Genomic DNA, 21,946 nt, shown 5'->3' with positions numbered 1-21,946 from the left:
TGGTGTGGAAAAAAACATTCAAGATCCGAGATCAAGGTATGAGTTTTTTATATGGAAGCCACAGACCACCAAAACTAACAGGATTTTTCCATAATTAAAATCATGCATGGCTGTACTCCAGCACAGAACCTGCATGGAGCTGACTGGAGCCTGCTCACAATGTTCAAATAGTTTAATATTCCCAAATTCCTGATATTTGTCTTGAAGCAAAGTAATGTCTCCCTGTTACTGTTACACATAAAGTAACCCTGCTTCTGTGGCGGATATCACCAGTTTTGCAGGATTTTGGCCATAAATACAATTTTGGATCTTAACATCTTTATGTGATGGCATAACATAACATCTCTCTCTCTCTTCATCTCCCTCTATCCCTCTCTCCAGCTCGGTCTCAACAGATGTATGTCTAACATGAGTCTGGTCCTGCTGGAGGTTTCTGCCTGTTAAAGGAAGTTTGTCCTTGCCACTGTAACTTGCTAAATGCTGCAAAGTGCTCTGCTCATGGTGGATTAAGATGAGATCAGACTTGGACCAGCTCTTAGTTATGCTGCTATAGGCTTAGACTGTCGGGGGAACTGACACACTGGGATCCTGTCTTTCCCTCTCTCTCCTCTCTCTGTCTGTCCCTCACTTTAACTCTCCCTGTCCCATTAAAGTTACTAACCATAGACCTTTCTGGAATCCCTGAGCTCCCTTGTCTCGTAGGTTCCTCTGGATCTCTGCTGCTGTGGACGTGCCAGACTCCAGCTGCTACAACTACTACTCCCCACTATCATCTCTCTCTCTCTTCATCTCCCTCTATCCCTCTCTCCAACACGGTCTCAGCAGGTGTGTGTCTAACATGAGTCTGGTACTGCTGGAGGTTTCTGCCTGTTAAAGGAAGTTTGTCCTTGCCACTGTAACTTGCTAAATGCTGCAAAGTGCTCTGCTCATGGACTCAGTCTGATCTCATCTTAATCCACCATGAGCAGAACACTTTGCAGCATTTAGCAAGTTACAGTGGCAAGGACAAACTTCCTTTAACAGGCAGAAACCTCCAGCAGGACCAGACTCATGTTAGAAACACATCTGCTGAGACTGATTCATTGCATTAGAACCATCCCGTTTAAAACACTGTTTAGCTATGGTAACCCTGAGTTCATCTTTATTTGTAAATAGAAATACTTGTATAATTGGTATATAAAATTAAAAGAACCTCTTTAGATATTAAATGCAAATTAAAGAGGACATAGTTTGGCGCCCTGTTGAACACCACACTGTATAAGTTTAGTTTGCTTTGTTCCAGATAACATATAGTTTCCTGTTAAACAGGTACCTCTTAAACCCATTAAGCTCAGTACTAGTAACACCATGAGACTGAAGTGTATTTTAATATATTATGGTCTACAGCAGGGGTGTCACACATGCGGCCCGCGGGCCAAAACTGGCCTGCCAGAGGTTCCAATGCGGCCCACGGAATAACTTTGCAAAATGAAAGGGTTACATAGAAGCCATTAAGACTGCAGTTTTTCAATAAAAGTAACTGCGATTTCAGATTTGTCCTCTAGGGGTCGCATTAAATTATATTGTTGACGGAGCGCACCTGAAAGACGCTTTTTTCCTGGGACTTTTTTCTTAAAGTGAGGAAATAGATTAGGCTACTTGCTGTTTGCATAATCTGGTTGAGATTCATAAAGACTTTTTAGAGCACTATAAGATGATCCACTAAATAGTCAACTTTACCTTCTTCATTATTATAATCTATCTTTTCTTTTGCAGTAAACATTCCATTCGGTGTCAGGTGAATGGGTAACCTGTGTGTTTGGTGTGTTCGCAGCAGGTTTCAGGGCTTAAAGAGTTAAATATTCGGCCCCACTATGAGACTCATCATGGCAGAAAATACAAGAGTTTTTGTAGAAAGATAGTTCATTAAATGTGAACATTTTCAGAATGTGCTTGTACTTTTTTGCACTAAAACAAAGGGAAAATTTAGAGTTGTCATTATTTATAGGTTGTTATGTTGTGATTTTACTGGTTCGGCCCACTTTAGATCAACTTGGGCTGTATGTGGCCCCTGAACTGAAATGAGTTTGACACCCCTGGTCTACAGTGTAAAAACATGTAGTGTGTATTTTTTTGCCTAAAATTGTTGCTTTTTACATCAGATGATTAGCCCAAGGCCACTGTCATGGAATGCATATAGATAATCATAAAGTAGATTGTTGTCTTTTAAAGCAAAAGTTCCCAACCTTTTCTCCTCTGAGTTCGAGAGCAGAAGTCAGGGGATTACCCGGCTAAGAAGAATTAAATATCAAGGAACCATGAATATCAATCATCTACATATTTAAATTTCACCCAGCATGGACACATTTCAGCGTCAGGGATGAAACATTTAGATTACTGAGGTCAGTGGGGTCCATATTGAGAACATTGCTGCCAGGCTAAGCGCAATCTTTAAAGTAGTTGTTATAAATGTCTTGATAGACCAACAATATGAACCCTAATGTGTCACTATGAGAAAGTCTAGAGACTTAGATGGATTAACGATGGAGGAAACACTGCACCATAATGTGCGCAGATTCTTGTTGAGACATTTTAGCATGCACAGGCCTTTTCAGAAAGTTTGATTAATCTTAAAAATAAAAACTCTGCACATTCACAGCTTGCTTTAGTTTGTTAATTAATATTCCTCATCACACTCTGGTTGACTCTCGAGGTCTGGTGACCGGGCGCAGTAACCACTGGTTTGTTAAGGATACGACAAGCCTCAGTTGTGACTTCAATGTCTGTTTCTCCCAGTGGAACTCCCCACGGGTGTCTCGCACTTCCTCGAGTGTTTTTGTAGCAGTTTGGAGACGAGTCTGACAGCTAACCCAGGGAGAGATATTTCCCTTGTTGCATCTATATCTCGCTTCCTTAACCATTCTGACAGATGCTATCCTTTCAAATGAACTCCTATAAAGAAATCACTGAGCATTTCACTCAAGCAATCCTCCAGTAAAGTACTTTCTGTCTTCATCAGGAGCAATAGTAAGCAGGTGTTACCCAGCTACATGCCATTTTATGATCCAATAAACCCCAAGACGTCCTCCCACATGCAAAAGTCATTAGAATAAAATGTCATTGCAAAGAAATGTTGGGTCTTAGCAAGGAAGAAATACTGAACTGTTTTGATCATACAGGACGCATGAGTGCTGGAATGCATCATTATATGTACTGAAAAGCCAGCATTCCCATTTCACCACCTGGTCCTCAGCTGCCCCCTCAGAGCTCAACTCATCCAAGACAAGCAACGGCAATCTCCCCTTTCTGAATGCAGCCAAGGAAACCCCTTGTCGGATGCAGAAGTGGAAGGAAATGGCTAATGTGTAGGTTCAGGGCTCAGGGGGAATCTATTACTGGGGGGGGGGGGGGGAGAATGCAAGATGCCTGAACAAGCAAGCGTCTGTGTCAGGCCGCTCGGTGTCTGGCTGATGCACAGAGCACAGACAACACACTGAGCGGTTTGTGAGATGAAGACTGATAGTGAGAGATAGAGAGAAACTCAGCCAGTGAGGTACAAACACTGGAGATATGCATCCTTGGCACATGTCCACAGACTACTTTGAGTGAACAAGAGCAAATTAAAAACAGTTAGTTGATAATAAGTGTAAAGAAAGACCAGCGGACCATACTGTGTTATTTTTTTACTTCTTTAATGATTTGAAAACATGTGAACCCTGACCCTTGATATAGAAATGTACAGTATCATTGATGAAAAAGCTTCAAAAAAAACTCTTAAACAGTTCCTACTATAAAGAAATTGGTCAGTTTCAGGCACTTGGAACCACATACAGTCTTTGTTTGTCATGCTACACAAGAAAGTACTTCTTTGGTCCTTTTCCCTCCTCCTAGGCAGGTCAGCTGTAACCACAGACAGAACAGAAACAGCGTTCTGGCTTTGTACAAAGTTATTTACATAAAGACCCAAAACAAGCCTCCAATGTTCCTCTGTCACAAATCAACCCTTCATGTTTCTCCACACACGTCCACATTGGTTATGAAACAAAGAGTAAAAAGATATAATGGCTCGAATTTTTTTTTTTTGTTTTTTTTTACAGCAGTATTTATCAATATAACTTAGTGGAATGATTTTGATATAGATTTGGCATAATTGGCTCCTTGTCCGTGTCGGGCCTCAAACCAAAAAGCCCCGTTGCTACAGAGATACTGAGCCCTCCAATGAGAGCTCAGCGTACATTAATGTAAGATTAGACTGGAGAGCTCTCCAGAAGTCCTTACAGTCAACGCTCAACTGCAAGGCAGCCATGTTTGATAAGTGTTACTGCATGCAGCCATTGGTGACTGAACTTGTGCCACATAGTAATTGCTGAAGTTGACGTCTCTGACGTAGGGAGCAGGCTGGTAGTAGCAGGTGATGTTGGCCAGCGCTGGGATAGCGTGCTGCTCAGCCATAACACGCAGTGCCAGAGCAGAAATAAGTGCCAGGGTCTGTCTGCGCTCGTGGCCCATTAGGCACACAGTGCTCTCGTCCACCACTCTCCTCAGTGTAATCAGGTAGTCATAGCGTTTGTGCTCCATGCCAGCAAAGTGGTTCTGCAGATACCCCTCCAGTTTCCTTTGCTGCTCGCCGATGTCAGGGAAGTCAATGAAGAAGCGTGAGCACATGTAGCGCTGCATCTGTTTCATCTGAGCCTCAGCGCACGGGCCGAAGCCTCGCACCAGCAGGTGACAGTACTTGAGCAGCCCGCCGCCCCGGATCTCTTCTGGGCTGCGGGTGGCAATAGTCCTGGTACGAAGATGACCCAGAGCTTCCTCAAAGTCTCCGTACATGCTCTCCCCCTGAACTGTAGGGTGGAAGGTCTCGGACATGGCCGTCTCCGAGCAGCGGTCAAAGAGGAGCAATGAGTCGAGGGTTATCTGGAAGGAATCAACACTGAACTCAAACTGCCTCCTCAGGGAGTCCACAAACTTTAGTTCCACGTTCTTCCCTGTGTTGTTGGACAGGGAGATGAGGCTCCAGCGGTCCGTGTCATTACAAACTTTCACCAGTTTCTGCACGTACGCTTCCTTCAGGGCGAGGGCTGTGATCCGTTCCCTGCACACCCCTTCAGGCAAGAAGTCCACCAAGCAGTCCAGCACCACATCCTTCACCAGACGGAAGGTTTTGTCATCAGTCTGACTGAGGCCGAAGATCAAGTCCAGGTCTTTGTAGCCAAGGCCGTTGTCTTGGTGCAACACATGGCTGGCCGCTGAGCCGTTCAGCTTGACGTCACGTACCACCACACCCCGCTCCTCCAGTCGAGCCCTGACCACCTGAAAGACACAGAGACAGCAGAAAGAGTGAGCCATGGATATCTGCAAAAAGATAGCACACCATGCGAGTTTGTGCATGCAGGAAAAGGAGCTGCTCCCTCCTGACTTATTAGAAATAAAAAGAACCTGAGGTGCTGTTATGTGAACATGATAAAGCATGATCAGAAAGTTCTTCTTTAATGCAAAACAGAATGCAAATGAGATATAAGGAAATGCATTATATTACAGCCCAAAAACAACTACAGTATAAAAACTCAGCAAGGGGAATAGTATTCACCTTTTACTCTTTTACTAACCAGTAATTACACAAATACTAATAACTGTCAAACCATAACCAAGTGTCTCTGCAGAGTCAAGGAAAGCCTGAGATGTTATCTTGAATCTCAAGTACACCTCAAAAGAGTTAAAAGCCTTTTTCAGCAGATGTACCTCTTCGTATGAAACGTGATATCAGAATAATAGTGACAAGCCGTGAAAAATGACATGCTAGTGCTGGTCTTATGTAAGAGCCACTGAACTTGAAGAAAGAAGTGAAACTGTGAACTTTAAACTTATGGCCTCTGATTGCATTGAGTGAATGTGATCCCTTCGCTGTCACATAAACACCATTCAGTTAGAAAAAGAAAAGATTTATCGGGTTTTTGGAACGCTACCACGCTGCTCTGTTGCTGCAATGTTTGGGAAACTGCTGAGCTACAGACAGCTCAGATGTTTATGCTTCCTTCTGTTGCATCACTTAAAGGAGAAAAGCAGCAAAATATGGCCAATTCTTCAGAAATCAAAAACACAGCTGGTACCACGGTTTGGCTCAGAGAGAGTTTTCAGAGTACCCTTTGAAAAGATACTATGGAGGCTGGTATAGTTAATGAAATATTACTCTCAACACACGTCAGACACCAACTAACAATCATAATAAAGGCGACGTCTCTCCCTGGTTTTTTTACCAAAGTTGGTGGGGTCATTTCCGAAGCGGCTGAACAAAACCAAGAAACACTAGTTTTAAAAAGTTAGATATGAAGGGTGTTTTAAGTGACGCAGTCAAGTTTTCATGACCCGGGGTTCCCAAACTTTTCAGCCTGCGACCCCCAAAAGATAGGTGCCAAAGACTTGCAACACCCACTGTCCCTCAAAGGGATTTAATGTGGCTTCATTTAGCTGGTCTGCAAAAATTTAGCCTACCTATATGAGCATGTGTCTGTGTTTCCTGCTCCTTTATGAATTAACCTGCTGCTACTGATGCTTTTGATAATTAACTGTTCACTAACTCTAAACTTAGGAGTCATCTGGCAAAAAGAAAGGGAGGAAACTCGTTACATTTTCTATTTTCAAGGTTTGAATTAAAGTTTAGCTACGATTTTTGTCGGTATTTTTTAGTATAATGGCTAAAATGTACTAGTTTTAGATACATTTTGTCAATCAAGTTTTTTTTATTGCATTATTTTCAGTATTTCTTTGTTCACCACAAGTTAACAACTTATATAGAAGTAATACAAAACCAACAAAGAGAAGAAAAAATAAATAAATACAAAAAATTTTAACATAATAATGATAATAAAGAAATAATAAATATGGTAAATAAACAAAAATAAATAATAATAATAAATATTTTTAGATAACTTTAAAAAAAAAACATTCTGGAAGACATCTCACGACGCCCCATTTAAGTCTAGCAACCCCCCAAGGGGCCCGACCCGCACTTTGGGAACCCCCAGTCTAGACTGTCTGCACAGTAATCTAACATCAAGCATCTTTATGTTGTAGTCTACTGTGCTATGTGAAAGTGAACTGTGATGTTTCAGATGTAAGATCCTGATGTTGACGGAAAGTCTTGAACATTTCTTATCAGATGTACTGGAGTATCAGATGAGAAAACCAACCGAGTGTTTTTGCATGAAGAATAAAGCTGGTTGAATAGTTTTTCTTTTAATACAGGGGTGTGGAGCTAGCCTTTTTAACTCCAACACATTAAAAAATGACCACTAAAGCTGACCTTTTCACGTTGTAATCAAGCGGCAACCTCCGGTCTCAAAATATGAAGCCCATCTGGCAGTGTTATAAACTGCAGTTCATCGAGTGTCCACTAGAGGGTGGCTGCAGAATCCACGGAAGCCACATACACACCCATTCAAAGAAGACGATCTCTACCGCAGAAATAAACATGTTTACAGCCTGGTTCAGAAATGGCTTCGACGGTTCAGAAGATATTAAGATTACAAGTTTTTGCCCAAATAAGGACATGACTGACTTGAATGACAGGCGGGAACACATAGCTGTTGGCTGAGAGGCTCAAACCCCGCCTCTTTACGTCACACTAAGTTATGTGGAGTTCAGCATTACCAATATGGCTCCCGCCAACGATTGGCTTCAAAACATCGCTCAGGAACAGATGAGTGACGTCACGGATACTACGTCCATTATTCATACAGTCTATGGTTGTAGTGTGGTAGCTACACTAGGCTAAAACCCAAGATTCAATCCCACTTGAACCAGCTCTTAAGTGATTTATTCTGGATATTTATACGATCCATGTTAATGTAAAATACTGACTAGGTCCTGTTTGGGAAATCTTGATCACAAGCTTGGGGGCATGATCATGAAGCTGCAAATCCAGAGGAACAACTGAAAGAAGGGCGAGATCTAATTGAAATACCATTCAGAGTGCTTAATGCATGACTCAACATATCAATGCAAAACATGTGATTCTAAAAATAATGGAACGTTTAAGGGTTTCTTGGGTGCTTTAAAACATGGGCATGGAAATGATTCCAATCTTAAACACAGTAAGTAAAAACAGAGACTCAACTCATCTCCACAACCTAGAGTAAAGGAGTAAACGCTTTGTGAAGTGAAGGTACACTGGAGAAGAGAAGGGGATTTTCTCTCCAGAAAGGGAAACCCACCACAGTATTTGCTCTGACCTCACACTTAAACAGTTGGTTTGAGTTAACAGCACGCCATAATCTGCCCGTCTGGGGGTCCCAAAAGAGCATGTGAGGAAGCACAGCTCAACCATCCCCTCCCCCCGTCCTTCAGCCCTCATAAAACGGGCTCGTACATTTCCCACATGACGCACCAGCACCTGGTGAGCGGAGCGGAGGGAGACACTTCCGCCAACGTTGGGCAGAAAGAAAACTTGTAAAAAAATTAAAACAGAGCCACAAACACACCAGACTGTCTGGTGTTGACAACGCCTTGGCGACACACTGCAGTCTCTCCACTTCCCTTCTCCAGTCTCAATCGTTTCCTTGACTGTTTCATTTAAGCTGCGGCCTGAATGTGTTTTTTATTACAGCAGTTTGAAATGACCCAGCCGTTCACCAGCCCGTAGTGCCCTGGACGCCTGTGAGAGCTTCGGGCAGTGAGTCAGAGGATCCCTCTGCCAAGGAGCTGGCGACGGGGAACGAGGAGTTATGAGTCCCTGACCTTCAAATTCACTCCAAAACTAACCCCGCCAGTCAGTCGTACAGTAGCTTGGCTGCCAGCGGGGGATGATGATGGTTTTTCCTCTGTTATGAAAAGCTGCCTTGAGTTTCCTATGCACGGGTGGTCACTTCACCTGTACGTCCAGACTAGAGTGAGTCACATGCTGAAACTTAAAGCCTTTACTCGACTATGAAAGATCTGTTTATCTGCTTTTAGGGTTTTTAAAGAAAATCGGAAAACTTTACATGATATGATTAAATCCAGAGAACTGATCTGGGGAGAGTTTTGTTTGGGTTTTTGAGCCAGCCATGTAAGATAAAACTGGTGAGAGTGAAAGCTATGTGAAGAATTGTTATCCTTGTACATCCTGGAACTCTGATCGCGTCTCGTGATTAAAAACTAGAATCAAGTTACCCTGCCGAGTGGCTCAGAAATCAGCTCATGATCCCCCTTAAGACACTCCATGTTGTTCTTTACACTGTAACTATAGGTTTTAACATACAACACCTTAACATGGCCATTGTGTTAAACCCTGAAGTCACAAATACAAGTCTACCAGCATGGAAAGATTCACCCTGATGTTTCACCAACAGCAGCAGCCCCCACCTGGGGGATAGTGGACATTTAAAGCTCCTGTGAGACATTTTTATCTGGTTATGAAACAGATTGTTATTAACAGTGACGCCTATTTATGACCAACGAAAACAAACAAGACCATAAACGGCGACATCGTCAGTTTTAGATTGTCATTTCTATTAGCTGTAACCACAGCTGTAGCTTTTTTCTAACAGTGCTGCTCGCACTGTTTCTGTTTCATATGTGAGAAGCAAGAAAACGTCTAAAACGAAGAATGAAAAGTGGAAAATTGAAAACAAACTTCCTGATAAAAATCATTACAGGCCAGTCTAAATCGACTGCTCTGTGGTCGTCTCCTCGGGGGAACACTGTGAGCATGTGGCGTCTTCATGTTGCTTCTCTCAACAATAGACCAGTGAGGAGTTGGTTTACAGTTTGGCGAGGGCCCCGGCAGAGTCAGGCGACTGGTCTTCACTTACCACAGTGATATGTTGTCAAGCCTGACCCACAAGCCCAGTGTTATTACGGGCACTAATCCACTCCTCGCATTCTGCTTCAGGTCCAGGCCACTCTCTACTACTCAGTCTACTACCAAGTCTAAGAAGCACAATGGTGAAAGCAGACTCTGAGCAGAAAAAAAAGAAGGGACCTATCGAAAACATCTCCTGTAGACACAACAAGTTAGAGAAAATATGATAGCCAGCAGAGCTGGAACAAGATACGACTCTTTGAGGCCAAAAGAAGCACAGAGGCCTCCATACCTCCGCCCTCACACATAAACACACTCAACAAATTACGACACACAAAAGGGATATCTGTGTTGATCATCATGCGGTACCAAGCTTCTGTAAGGCTCTTTAGATGCAGCTCTCTGAGGGAACATGTATGGAAGCAAATATTCAGACTGTGGGTTGATGTCTGTCAACAGTAAATGAAAGGGAGAGTACAGGGGTGTCAGTAACAGTAAAAGTTTTCCTTCACTGCTCCTGTGGCTCGATTACAACCAGACCACAAACAGATGTTATTTAAATGTGGCCCTCAGACAAACCCACCATTGAGAGGGGCTCCTGTGACTCTGTGGGAGTGTGATCCACTGGTCACCTTACCTACTCTGTGAAATCCTCTCTGTTCCTCTCAGGTAGACACGTCTGTCTGCTTCATGGCTAAAATGTGACATTAAAAAGTAGCAGACTGGTGGTTTTGTATGTTTTAGCACATTTATCTAGAATACCCCACATTACTGTCATCCTTTTTCCAAAACATATCAGTGGTTAAAGTCTTTGAGTGTGTTTTTCCTTCCTTTAAGTCAGCCGCTGGTTTCCATCCATGCCCATATGGTATTAAAATCAGCTCGCAGAGTCTTCAAACTTGCGCGACATATTCCATGAACATGGCGTCTTATTTTATTTTGTCAAAACTTTGGTATTACTGCAGGATGATGCACTGCAGACGTTTAAATCAGGTTGTTAGGATACATGGTAAGGATGTATTTCTTCATAAAAGTGCTTTAACTTCAACTCATTGTGAGCAAAGACCTCTACTTTCAAAAGTGAAGACTTTATGGAGACTGTAGCGACTCTTAAAAGACTCACTTGCACGATTAAATACATCAGATTTTACAGGAAGAGAGGCAGATCTGACTGTTTGAGTTTTATGATTCATTATGTCCAAATCCTGAAGAAGACTTTGATATTTGGTAAAGTATAAAGTTCCAACAAGGAAGGCAGAAGGCATTCCTCAGAGACGACGTTTGTGCCTGTTCAAGTCTTATCTTGCTGTTGTTGCCAAGTGCTCTCTTAAAGTGAGGGCATCATGTTTCTGTAAGAAAACTACAAAACTATGTTCTAGTCCTGTAGTCAAAATGTAAACTGTAAGGGCCCCTTGCCTGTGGACCAGACTCCCCTCCCTAATCAGGGCTGCCCCCTCTGTTGACTCTTTCAAGACTCGCCTCCAAACTCATTCTTATATTTTAGCATTTGAGGCCTCTAGTCCTGAATAGGTTTCTATTTCCAATGCTGTTTCCTTGTTGTTTTGCTTTTTCTTTATAATTGTTTGCTTTGGCTTCACATTGTGTTTTTTATGCATTGTACAGCACTTTGGTCTGCTTCTGCTGTTTTTAAATGTGCTTTATAAATAAACTTGACTTGACTTTTGACTTCTACATCTTAACTTTCACTAAATAATATAATCCAGTACTTCTCATTTGTCTAAAGTAGGGCTGTCCGCACTGACACGTTAATGGGAATGTGACTTAAGTCAGAAGAGAACATTTTATCCTTTTTTAAATCTTTGTTATCTTGCTCTTATTGGAACCAACTTCTTCCTACTTCCCTGTTTTTGCCATGATGGTAAACAATGACACCGCTGACATTTAAAGGGCACATTCACATCAAAAACTTCCTCAAAGTTTCAGTTGACTAGTCATAAGAACTTTGTACGTCTAGTTTGAGCTACCGCCTATGAGCTAAGCATACAGGTGTGGCTAATCAGACTGATGTCAGCAGGTGACCACCAGCCAATCACCACAGACCTGTGGATGAAATCAAATCAAAACACTGGTAACAGGCTTTACATTTTTAATATGGACTTTAAAATGGTTTCAGACTGTTCACTTAAATAATAAGAGTAAAAAGTGAAGAGTGTGTTGCATTCATTCGACTCTCTAATCAAAACACAGATGAGAACTGCTTTACATTCCTAATATGGACCTGGAAACTTCAAATGCAAAAGAAATGTAGTATAAAATGTGCACAATTTTAAAAATGAATCATTTGACAGCCCTACTCTAAAGACACTTTATTATATCAGATAATTATTTTATATAACTTTTCAAAGGTAGGTCATTTTGATTTCATAAACTACCACTGTGTTTCTGCAGGGGTAATCCTAACTTCACCAAAAAACACTTATTTTTCCAAGGACTTCCAGATTGTGCACAAAAATAACTGAGTGTTTATCTTTGTGCTTTTGCTAATGCCTATTCCAACATGCTAACATGTTAGCCCCAAAGAAAACTTTGGTGCTTCTCGTCACATGTCGTATAAACACTGGGATTATTCTCCAAAAGCTGGTCTTTTAAAGTTTCTCATGAAGTAATCTGGCTCATGGAAAGAAAGTGCTTTGGGTCTCAGTCGCCTACAGGACTGAGTAATGAAGCAGAGGCATTAGAGGGGAAGTTGAGTGCAGATGGTAGGGGGCCTCCTGGATTAGAGAGGCCCTTAACATGTTGTGTATGTGAGAGGGTCTTTCTTCCACACAGGATCACCACGGAAAAATGAATTACTCAAGCGTAATATGAACCTGGATTAGAGGAAAACTGCAACGTAATCCCTATACATTTCATTCCCTATACAGTATACCGTGGCCCAGTCATTATCTCTTTCTCATTCTCTTAAAAAAAATACTTCATGCAGAAAAATAATGAGCAAGTGGAAAACTGCAATCTTAGCCTCAGATCAGTCCACATCTTAAAGAAGGCAGTGATCAAACTTTGTGCAAAGTAAACGCAGTTGAAGTGACAAAAGAGACGCAAGGGTTAATCTGTCTGCTTCATTTAATCCAAGCTGTTTAACAAATACTGAATTAACTCCACTTCTTGGACTGAAGTGTCCAAATAAGAGTTTATTATCAAATATTTATGAGACAAGTGGAAAGTTCCTCAAGAGCAGAGGCTGGATTTTAATTATTTTTAACTATAGAAGAGAATCTAAACTTCATCCATAAAATCATCTGAATGTGAAGGAGACACCTTCAGGACCAGGACTTACTTCACTCCACTGTCTCAGTTTCTGTGACTGAATGTGTTGCTGTTCTTCCACCTGGTGAGCAACTCTCATAAAGCTGTAAGAACTCCACTTTTTCTCCTTGTGCACAGTTCTTTAGATTGAAATTAGATACTGTGAAGTGCTTGCACATCTGTTCGTTTTACACTGCCTCCACTGAATTAAAATCATGTGCTATAATTAATGTAGGCTGTTTTAGAGAAGAGCCAACAGAATAAACAGTTCTGAATGCTGATAACAAACTACAACAAGTCCAACTAAAATAAGGTTTTCTCATATTAAATGTGTTACTGCTTCAAGTTCAATTTTTAATGCACACTCGCAGTCCTGTGCACTTTTGAAGACTGTCTAATAAAAAGGTATAAATATGGTTCAAAAGGACCGGGGTCTCACCTGCACGATCTGCCGGGGCTGCACGGACAGAGTGGGGAAGTTTCCACGGCCGTGGATCGGGACGCTCTCGCCCAGGATGGAGTCCAAACGCTGCACCTGATCCCAAGACAGCACGCTGACCCGCCGACTCTGCTCCGACGCATCACCGGAGGACATGACGACCGGACCTAACGGGATGTCCAGTGCGGGTTATAAGAAGAGGAGCAGCAGCGGCAATCCTCCGGGAGATGACACGGGTGATGTTATCAGGACGAGAGAGGAGTTTAAAAAAAAACCCACAAACTGCGTCAAAGAAATGTTTCAAAGAGCTCCAAAAAGCGTCAAAGTGATGTTAAAGTTCTGTCTCCAGAACCTTCAGCCTCCTGCGTCTCCGTCTGCTCGGACTCTGGATTCAGATTATCTCCGCCTCCGAACTCTCACCGGCTTTTTACCGAGCTGGGATTAACTGCAGCCTCCTCATTGGCTGGAGAGAGATTTATGAACGCTGTGACATACAGAAGACTACTATCAGCCTACAGACACACACACACACGATTTCACTAACGCACACACCTCCTTCACATGCGTCAGAAGACAGGTTCAAGGACTGTAGGAAATAAGGGAACTACTAGTGCAGTTAATGTGGCGCAGTGATCTTAAAAGTGTGTCCCTGCATACCAGACCTGTTCTTACTGTGGAGTACTTTATATTTTACTTAATGAATAATAATAATAATAATAATAATAATAATAATAATAATAATAATAATAATAATAATAAATGTATTTATATCACCTTTAAAAACAAATGTTTACAAAGTGCTTTGACAAACAAAGCGTAGTTCAAATAGCAAAGTAAACCTTTGGACAGACAGAGGAGAACATTTAAACAATGCAAAAAAAAAAACATGTCAATTAAACAGTATGAAGTGGTGGGACAATAGACCAGTAAATTAATGTTCAGAGGTTTTTCAAGGGTAAATAGATTAAATAAATAAATATATTCATACAAATTAATTAATTAATACAAATGGAGAAGTAAAAAAAAGCATGAACGACTATCGCCCGGTGGCCCTCACCCCGATAGAGATGAAATGCTTTGAACAGCTGGTTATGGCCCACATTAAGGATATTGTCGACATCAACATGGACCCCCATCAGTATGCTTATAGGAAGAACCGGTCTGTGTCTGACGTAGCATCAGCTGTTGTCCACTCTGCTCTGACACACCTGGAGAGCAGGGATTCCTATGTCAGTCTGCTCTTCCTGGACTTTACTTCTGCTTTCAATACCATCATTCTGCAGACTTTAGTCAACAAACTGCTGCTGCTGGAACTGCAACCATCCCTCTGCAACTGGGTCCTGGACTTTTTGTGAAACAGGCCACAGTCAGTCAAGATCCATGGCATCTCATCTTCCACCATCATACTCAACACGGGCTCCCCACAAGGATGTGTCCTGAGCCCCCTGCTGTACACGATCCTCACATATGATTGCTCTGCAAGGTACCCGAACAATCACATAGTGAAGTTTGCAGATGACACGGCTGTGGTTGGACTGATCTCCAAAAACAACGAGTCTTTGGACAGGCAGGAGGTGAAAGATCTTGAGGACTGGTGCAAATTTAACAATCTCTGCATCAATGTGGGGAAGACTAAGGAGATGGTGGTGGATTTTAGGAAGAGAGGCCACACCCCTCATCACCTCCGCTACATCGGAGGTGCAGCTGTGGAGATGGTGTCCACCTTCAAATACCTGGGCCTGCACATCTCCAATGACCTCACCTGGTCCACCAACACGACCAGCACCATAAAGAAGGCCCACCAACGCCTGTACTCTGCTGTCCTGACATCTTTTTACCAGTGTGTGGTGGAGAGCATCCATCACTGTCTGGTATGGGAACTGCTCTGTGGCTGACAGGAAGGCACTGCAGCGAGTGATCAAATCTGCTCAAAAAACTACAAATAGCAGCCTCCCTTCCCTGGAGGACATATATGTCAGCAGGTGCAGAGACAGGGCGTCACATCATGGAGGACCCTACCCATCCAGCACACGGACTGTTCACCCCCCTCCCCTCAGGCAGAAGGCTGCACAGCCTAAAAGCCAGAACAACAAGGCTAAGGTGTTGCTTAGCCTTGTTGTTCTGGCTTTTAGGCTGCGCAGCCTTCTGCCTGAGGTGAGGGGGTGTTCGTATTGAGGTGTTCAAAATGTTAAACACGCTGAATATCAATGTGTGGAGGAGGCTCATAATCTCTGCGGACATACAGTCATAAAAGTGAAGGCTCAGACTTCAAAAAGAGGATTTACTGCAACAAGAGAACTGAACACAAACATGTTTTAGACTCACAGTGTCCAGTTTTCTGTCTACTCGTAAAGACACATATAGGATACATTCTACAGGCATTTGTTATCAGTAAGGGTGAAAACACCAAGTTACCACTTCTTAAAATGATCATCTTAAAGAGTATGTGTTTTGTTTCCAATTTCAACCTTGAGAGGAGTGTGTTTTCAGATTATTCATGCTCATGCATTGATACAGGAATAATACTCAAAATATACTACTGTTACAGCCTTAAAGGAGCAGGTAACATCATACAGGGTTTATAATTTCACCTACCTCAGCTTGGCAAAACAGAGCAGGCCGTCCCTCTTTAAAGTCATCATTTGCTGAACTTCCATCCACATGCCTTCAATAAAAGAACATTTCACTTTTGTTAATGTGACTTTTATAAAAAAAAGAAAACATAGTAGTGAAAATTGCATGTAGTGAACAATAAGGGTCTGCTGGGTGTAGTAAATAGTGATATTCTAATCACTTGGCAATCAATAACTTTTTATTTAAATTCACAAACATTATCACCGCTCGATTTTTCAATTCATTTGCTTTTTGCATATCTATCATGTCAAGACATAAAAAAAAGTCTATTATGGTCATGATCTAAACCCAACAGTAAGCGCACAAATTTTAGATGAAGGCCAGATTTTGGCGATATGCGGGTACGTATGTAGAGGAACCTCTCATACAATTTTGCTCTGATCAACTCCCATCCATGAACAATTTGAAGTAGACACATTGACGATCAAAAGTTATCATAAAGAATTTGTCTAAATCAATGGGTGTGGGCGTGGCAGAGGGTCACAGTTGGAGGTTTTGCCAAAAACCTAGAACTTTTATAACACTCTAGTGTTGGATCAGGACCAGGGCGCTCATGCATGATAAGTGCCCCAGCCTAAACGTCTCTATATGCAAATATTCACCTATATGTTATAGCGCCCCCTACTGGCCACAGGAAGTCACGCCTTACTTTGTGTTGTATAGTTCCTCCTCTTTTGCATGTATTTATTTCAAATGTGCTCAGAAACGGCCTCCACACCTTCATGAAGCATCACAGGTCAGACTGTGACCTGTCGTTGAAGGGTGTCTCTGGGGACGCCTCAAAATTTGATGTCTCGCCATGAAACAGGAAATACTTATAGCTCCTTCATACTGTGATCAATCTCTTTCAAAATGTATATACATGATCAGGGTCCATCCCTCAACACATCTATGGGTTCATTTCTCTCCAACAGCCATAGCGCCACTCACAGGAAATACATGGTACTGACATTTACAAACAATACCCGATCTCTTCCAAATTTGACATGTTTCATCATGGACCCAGCCTAAACTCATCTCTATATTCACCTGTTTGTCATGTGAATAGCGCCACCTATTGGACACAATGAGTATTTACTCTCAGAACATTTTTTTAACATGCTTGTGTTCACAACTCTTTCTATAATGATCTGTGATGAACAATCCTTCAGAACATAATTAAAGTCATAGCACCGCCTACTGGTGACAGGCAGTACTGCAATGTAAACCATGCTGATGACTGCATGAGTGTGCTCACAGTTTCAGCCTAGGCCTCATAAAGTGCAGCACAGCAACACCTACTGAACATCAGGCGGTGGCACACATCAGACGGTGGCACACATCAGACGGTGGCCCACATCAAGCGGTGCTTGTGCGAGGGCCCACTCATATGCGCTTGCCGTTTTCATTATTATTATTATTATTATTATTATTATTATTATTATTATTACTATGAGTATTATTGTCATTAGCATTATTGTATATATATATATACATACAGTATATACATAGTTGGCCTAGTAACAATGCAGAACTGGGTGTATTGTTTTTATTAATCGGGCCTCAATCTATGAGCAGGGTAAATCTGGGAAAGAGGTATGTTTTGTGTTTTTACCACCTTTCGTTAACAAGTTATTGACCCGAGAAGGTCGAATCTGTGAATATCTTTCTAATTTTACCCAACTTCACCAGGTAATCATACAGATATCCACACATTTTTATCATTTTGGATTAACAAAGATTGGATTTTTCGTGTTTATCAGGGAATATAAAAATACATAATAGGAAAACAACAAAAAATCCAATTTTATTGCTATATTTTAATGGAAAACAGCTTTTGTTTGCTTGTTTCAAAATCTGCTTTGGTTTCTCAATTTGCGTTTCAGAATTGAAAATAGAATGAACAGAAGGTACACGGACCAATTTCTTTTTCAGTTTAATTGTGTAACATAATTAGCATTGTTGAAGATGAAAATTAAAATAGGATTATTGAATATTAATTTTATTTAGGAGTCAAATAATGTGCACATATTTAGAAAATTAAAAAGCATTTCTGTTAATGCAGTTTCATTTTCAAATTTGCTTTTTCATTTTAATTTTGGTCCATATTTGCTTCCATACAACAGACCTGTTTTACATAAGTGTTCAGAACAGCTCAGATTCATGCGATGACAGTGATTCGTGTGTGATATAATCACCTCTTCATCACGCGTCGTCACAGCTTAATCAACAGAAAAGGTATTTGTGTTTCTTATGTAAGCGCCGCAGGGAGAGGCTTCAGTGCAGAACAAAAACATGCATAACAGGGGAACAATTTGCATGTTATGTGTGTTCTGAACACACATATGTCAAAAAGCTATGACAATTGTTTTGATTTGCTCAGGTGACACACACACACACAAACACACACATACACACACACACACACATACACACACATACACACATAAACACACACACACATACACTTTTCATAAAGAGTTGAAATTCCCGGCCTGTTATTGGCAGACAAATTCTAAGAGTGCACGTTACTGAGAAACCTGTTACATATTTTTTGGATTCCTAAGCTTGCTTTGAATTAAAGAGCAAAATGCCTCTGCACTTCAGTCTGATGACATTCATGGAGTCACCCTCTTCTGAAATTTTCTCTCTAATACAGATTGTTTCTTTCACTAGGAATCTCACAAACAATGATAACAATAAGTCATTAAAGAGTCCCCTCATAGGCAGTCCAGGCTCATACAGTGAATAAGTGAAACATGGCTCCTTCTTATAAACCCATGTTTGTTGTTGCACATGAAACCAGATAAGAAGCCTGTGACTGAGAGAACAGGCTTTTCAGCGTCACGTGTGTCTCCTCTATTGTATATCTCAGGCTTAACATCAGTAACAATAGCATCTGCGTGCCTAAAGACGCTCACTCATCACTATTGTTTAAGTCCATACTTCTGCTCTTCCTCTGGCTTCAATGACTTTTCCTCCAGGATGGAAAAATGTGTCTGAAGCACACACACTAACACAGACACACACCCGCCTCATAACTGCACAGTAAGAGTGGTGTTGACAGGTTAAACAGAAGCACTGTGAGCCAGCCTTTAGTTAAATGTGATGGATGCAAATGACCACAGAGCTAATTATCTCATCACATCGATCCCAGCTGTTAACATTAATGCAGTTTGATTCCTCTCACGACATGAGGTGCCTGTCATTATTCAGCCTTATTAATAAGAACAATCATCGCAAGGAGTCAAAAACTAAATGAGCTGTTCATTAATGGGCTTGTCATTCATTTAGTCATCCAGAGGCTGCATAGCGATCATTTCTGGTGTTTGCTACGACACAATGTAGTGTTGAAGAGACACTGACCTCTCACCTCTGCTGCCTCAGTGTTACGTCCCAGTCATTCCTCTGACACTCCTCGTGACGGACTCTCCTATTCAACTGGCCCTCTGTTATTTACAGCCTCTATTACATAACAGCCTGTGTGTTTGTGCAAGCATGGAAACTACCCTCACTGATATCATCACACGAGGAAATAAGAGAGATGTATTTCATTCTTGCACTGTAAAAATTAAAACTTAAAATTGTTGGCCTGAAAATGATTTTTTGGTTAAGTAAACAAAAAAATGTTCCATTTTGTTTCAAACTACATTAAATTAGTTATCTCAGCTACATGTATGAAGTTTGTTGTGTAAAGTTGGTCTCATGTCATAAGTTAGGTTGGCAAAGTGATTAGAGTCTGCTTCAGGCAAAGAACGGGTCTCCAACTCAAATCTACAGGGGTCTTCATCCACACTTTCAATTCCCCACATGTGGCTCCATCTCTCCTGTCCTGTGTGGATTTGATCGCCCTAAAGGTGAGTGTTGTGTTTGAGTATTGTATTGAAACTCTAGCTTTACAGTTGGTCAGTTGATGGTGAGTTGATTACCGGTTACTGTCACTTTAATTTGTTTAGTTAGTTGAATAAGGCGTGGTCATTACCAATAGTTAGCCTCCTTGAACATTAGCTAGCTACCTTGCAGGTGTGAAACAGTGCAGTAATGGGCATTAACATTTAGGAACAATTTCTTTCTTTTTAAAATGTTTTAAATCTTATTTTATTGTACATGCAACAGTGCAAATACATAAAAGTGCTTGATATTAAACAGAACATAAAAGAAAAGAAAGTGTAGTCATTGAAACCATAATCAAATATAGTTATCCGGTATAGACTACCTTATACAAAAAAAAATAGTTTAGAGAAAGGGAAAAAAAGAAGAAAAAAAGGGTTGGACTATGAATGACGATCACAAAACAAACAAGACAAAACAAAACAAAAGAATAGACTGTAATGGAAGGGAGTAAAAGTATTACTCAGTTATATTGTCAAGAAAGAGAAAAGAGATACATTGGAAAGAGAAGATAAAGACTAAAAGAGAGAAAAGGGATGTTTTAGAGAGGGAGAAGAGAGATTTGTGAAGGGGTGTTCTGAATGTGTGTATAGTATGCAGTTATGTGAGTGATGGTGTTTATGAGCATGTTGTAGTTTGATAGATAGTACACAGTATTTATATGCAGACTTAAGGCACATTTTCTGAACAAACAATAATAAGTTGGCACAACTTTCACTTCTTAGTATGTAGAACTGAAAACTTTAAGTCACACTACATATGAATGATAAGTTATCTCAACAAAAACTCATCAGTTTGCTCAAATGTAAGATTTCTAGTTAGCCTCAAAACTCAAAAACCTAATGCAGACAGTTGCCTTGAAATGTTGAGTTTTCACAGCTTTTTCATTTTAACAGTGGACAGTGTGCTGTGTGGAGGATGGGCTAAATCAGCCTCATGTCAAAACACTGGAGAAAGTGACTGTGAGGAGGTCTAGTGTTTGTACTCTTTCTTTAAATTTTCAAGTTTCCCCAGCTCAAGATTATTATTTTTTATATGTTTAATAAATACATACTAGATGAGACTGATTACATGTCATGGTTTGGTTAGTTTAGTTTTTTCCTTGTGTTTCATGCCTTGGTTTCATCCATGCATCTATTATCCGGACCACTTATCCCGTTTCAGGGTCACAGAGAGAACCCACGCATGCACGGAGAGAACATGTAAACTCCAGCCAGAAAGGAACCTGCCCGACCTGGGACTCGAACAAGGAACCTTCTCACTGTGAGGCAACAGCAACACCCACCGGTCCGCCCTTGGCTCCTCCCCGTGTTTATTCTGTATTCGTTATCCTTTGTCTCCCTTGAGTGTTTAGAGATCCATGTCTCTTGTTGTGTTTTCTGAATCCTTGTGTCTCGAGTTTTATTTTGTAGTTCTGAATCCTTGTGTTACTGTTTTATTTTGTAGTTCTGAATCCTTGTGTCTCAAGTTTTATTTTGTAGTTCTGAATCCTTGTGTTACTGTTTTATTTTGTAGTTCTGATCCTTGTGTTACTGTTTTATTTTGTAGTTCTGAATCCTTGTGGCTCGAGTTTTATTTTGTAGTTCTGAATCCTTGTGTTACTGTTTTATTTTGTAGTTCTGAATCCTTGTGGTACTGTTTTATTTTGTAGTTCTGAATCCTTGTGTTACTGTTTTATTTTGTAGTTCTGAATCCTTGTGTTACTGTTTTATTTTGTAGTTCTGAATCCTTGTGGTACTGTTTTATTTTGTAGTTCTGAATCCTTGTGTTACTGTTTTATTTTGTAGTTCTGAATCCTTGTGGTACTGTTTTATTTTGTAGTTCTGAATCCTTGTGTTTCCTGTTTTATTTTGTAATTCTGAATCCTTGTGTTGCTGTTTTATTTTGTAGTTCTGAATCCTTGTGTCTCGAGTTTTATTTTGTAGTTCTGAATCCTTGTGTTACTGTTTTATTTTGTAGTTCTGAATCCTTGTGTG

The 21,946-nt window shown here is 41.0% G+C and overlaps 1 protein-coding gene and 1 long non-coding RNA gene across 2 annotated transcripts; one reads left to right on the top strand and one right to left on the bottom strand.

Annotated features, from left to right (window-relative positions):
• Positions 1–3,652: 3,652 nt before the first annotated feature.
• tent5bb (terminal nucleotidyltransferase 5Bb) lies at positions 3,653–13,991 on the bottom strand. The gene is made up of 2 exons (XM_034705486.1): positions 13,467–13,991; positions 3,653–5,292 (listed from the first exon to the last, which is right to left on the bottom strand). Exons 1-2 carry the CDS (start codon positions 13,620–13,622, stop codon positions 4,267–4,269), a joined length of 1,182 nt encoding a protein of 393 aa, XP_034561377.1. The 5' UTR covers positions 13,623–13,991; the 3' UTR covers positions 3,653–4,266.
• A 5,892-nt stretch (positions 13,992–19,883) lies between these two features.
• LOC117828385 lies at positions 19,884–21,329 on the top strand. The gene is made up of 3 exons (XR_004634388.1): positions 19,884–19,936; positions 20,867–20,940; positions 21,135–21,329. It is a non-coding gene; the product is annotated as an uncharacterized LOC117828385 (long non-coding RNA).
• The last annotated feature ends 617 nt before the right edge of the window (positions 21,330–21,946 follow it).

The sequence above is a fragment of the Notolabrus celidotus genome, chromosome 16, assembly GCF_009762535.1.
Source record: "Notolabrus celidotus isolate fNotCel1 chromosome 16, fNotCel1.pri, whole genome shotgun sequence".
Taxonomy (NCBI): Eukaryota; Metazoa; Chordata; class Actinopteri; order Labriformes; family Labridae; genus Notolabrus; species Notolabrus celidotus.
This window is presented reverse-complemented; position numbering and strand designations above follow the sequence as displayed.

Coding starts and splice junctions, on each gene's coding strand:
- tent5bb (XM_034705486.1), bottom strand. CDS start 13,622: ATGTCCTCCGGTGATGCGTCGGAGCAGAGTCGGCGGGTCAGCGTGCTG. Junction 5,293..13,466: donor AGCCCCGGCAGATCGTGCAG/GTGAGACCCCGG, acceptor TGTGTCTTTCAG/GTGGTCAGGGCTCGACTGGA.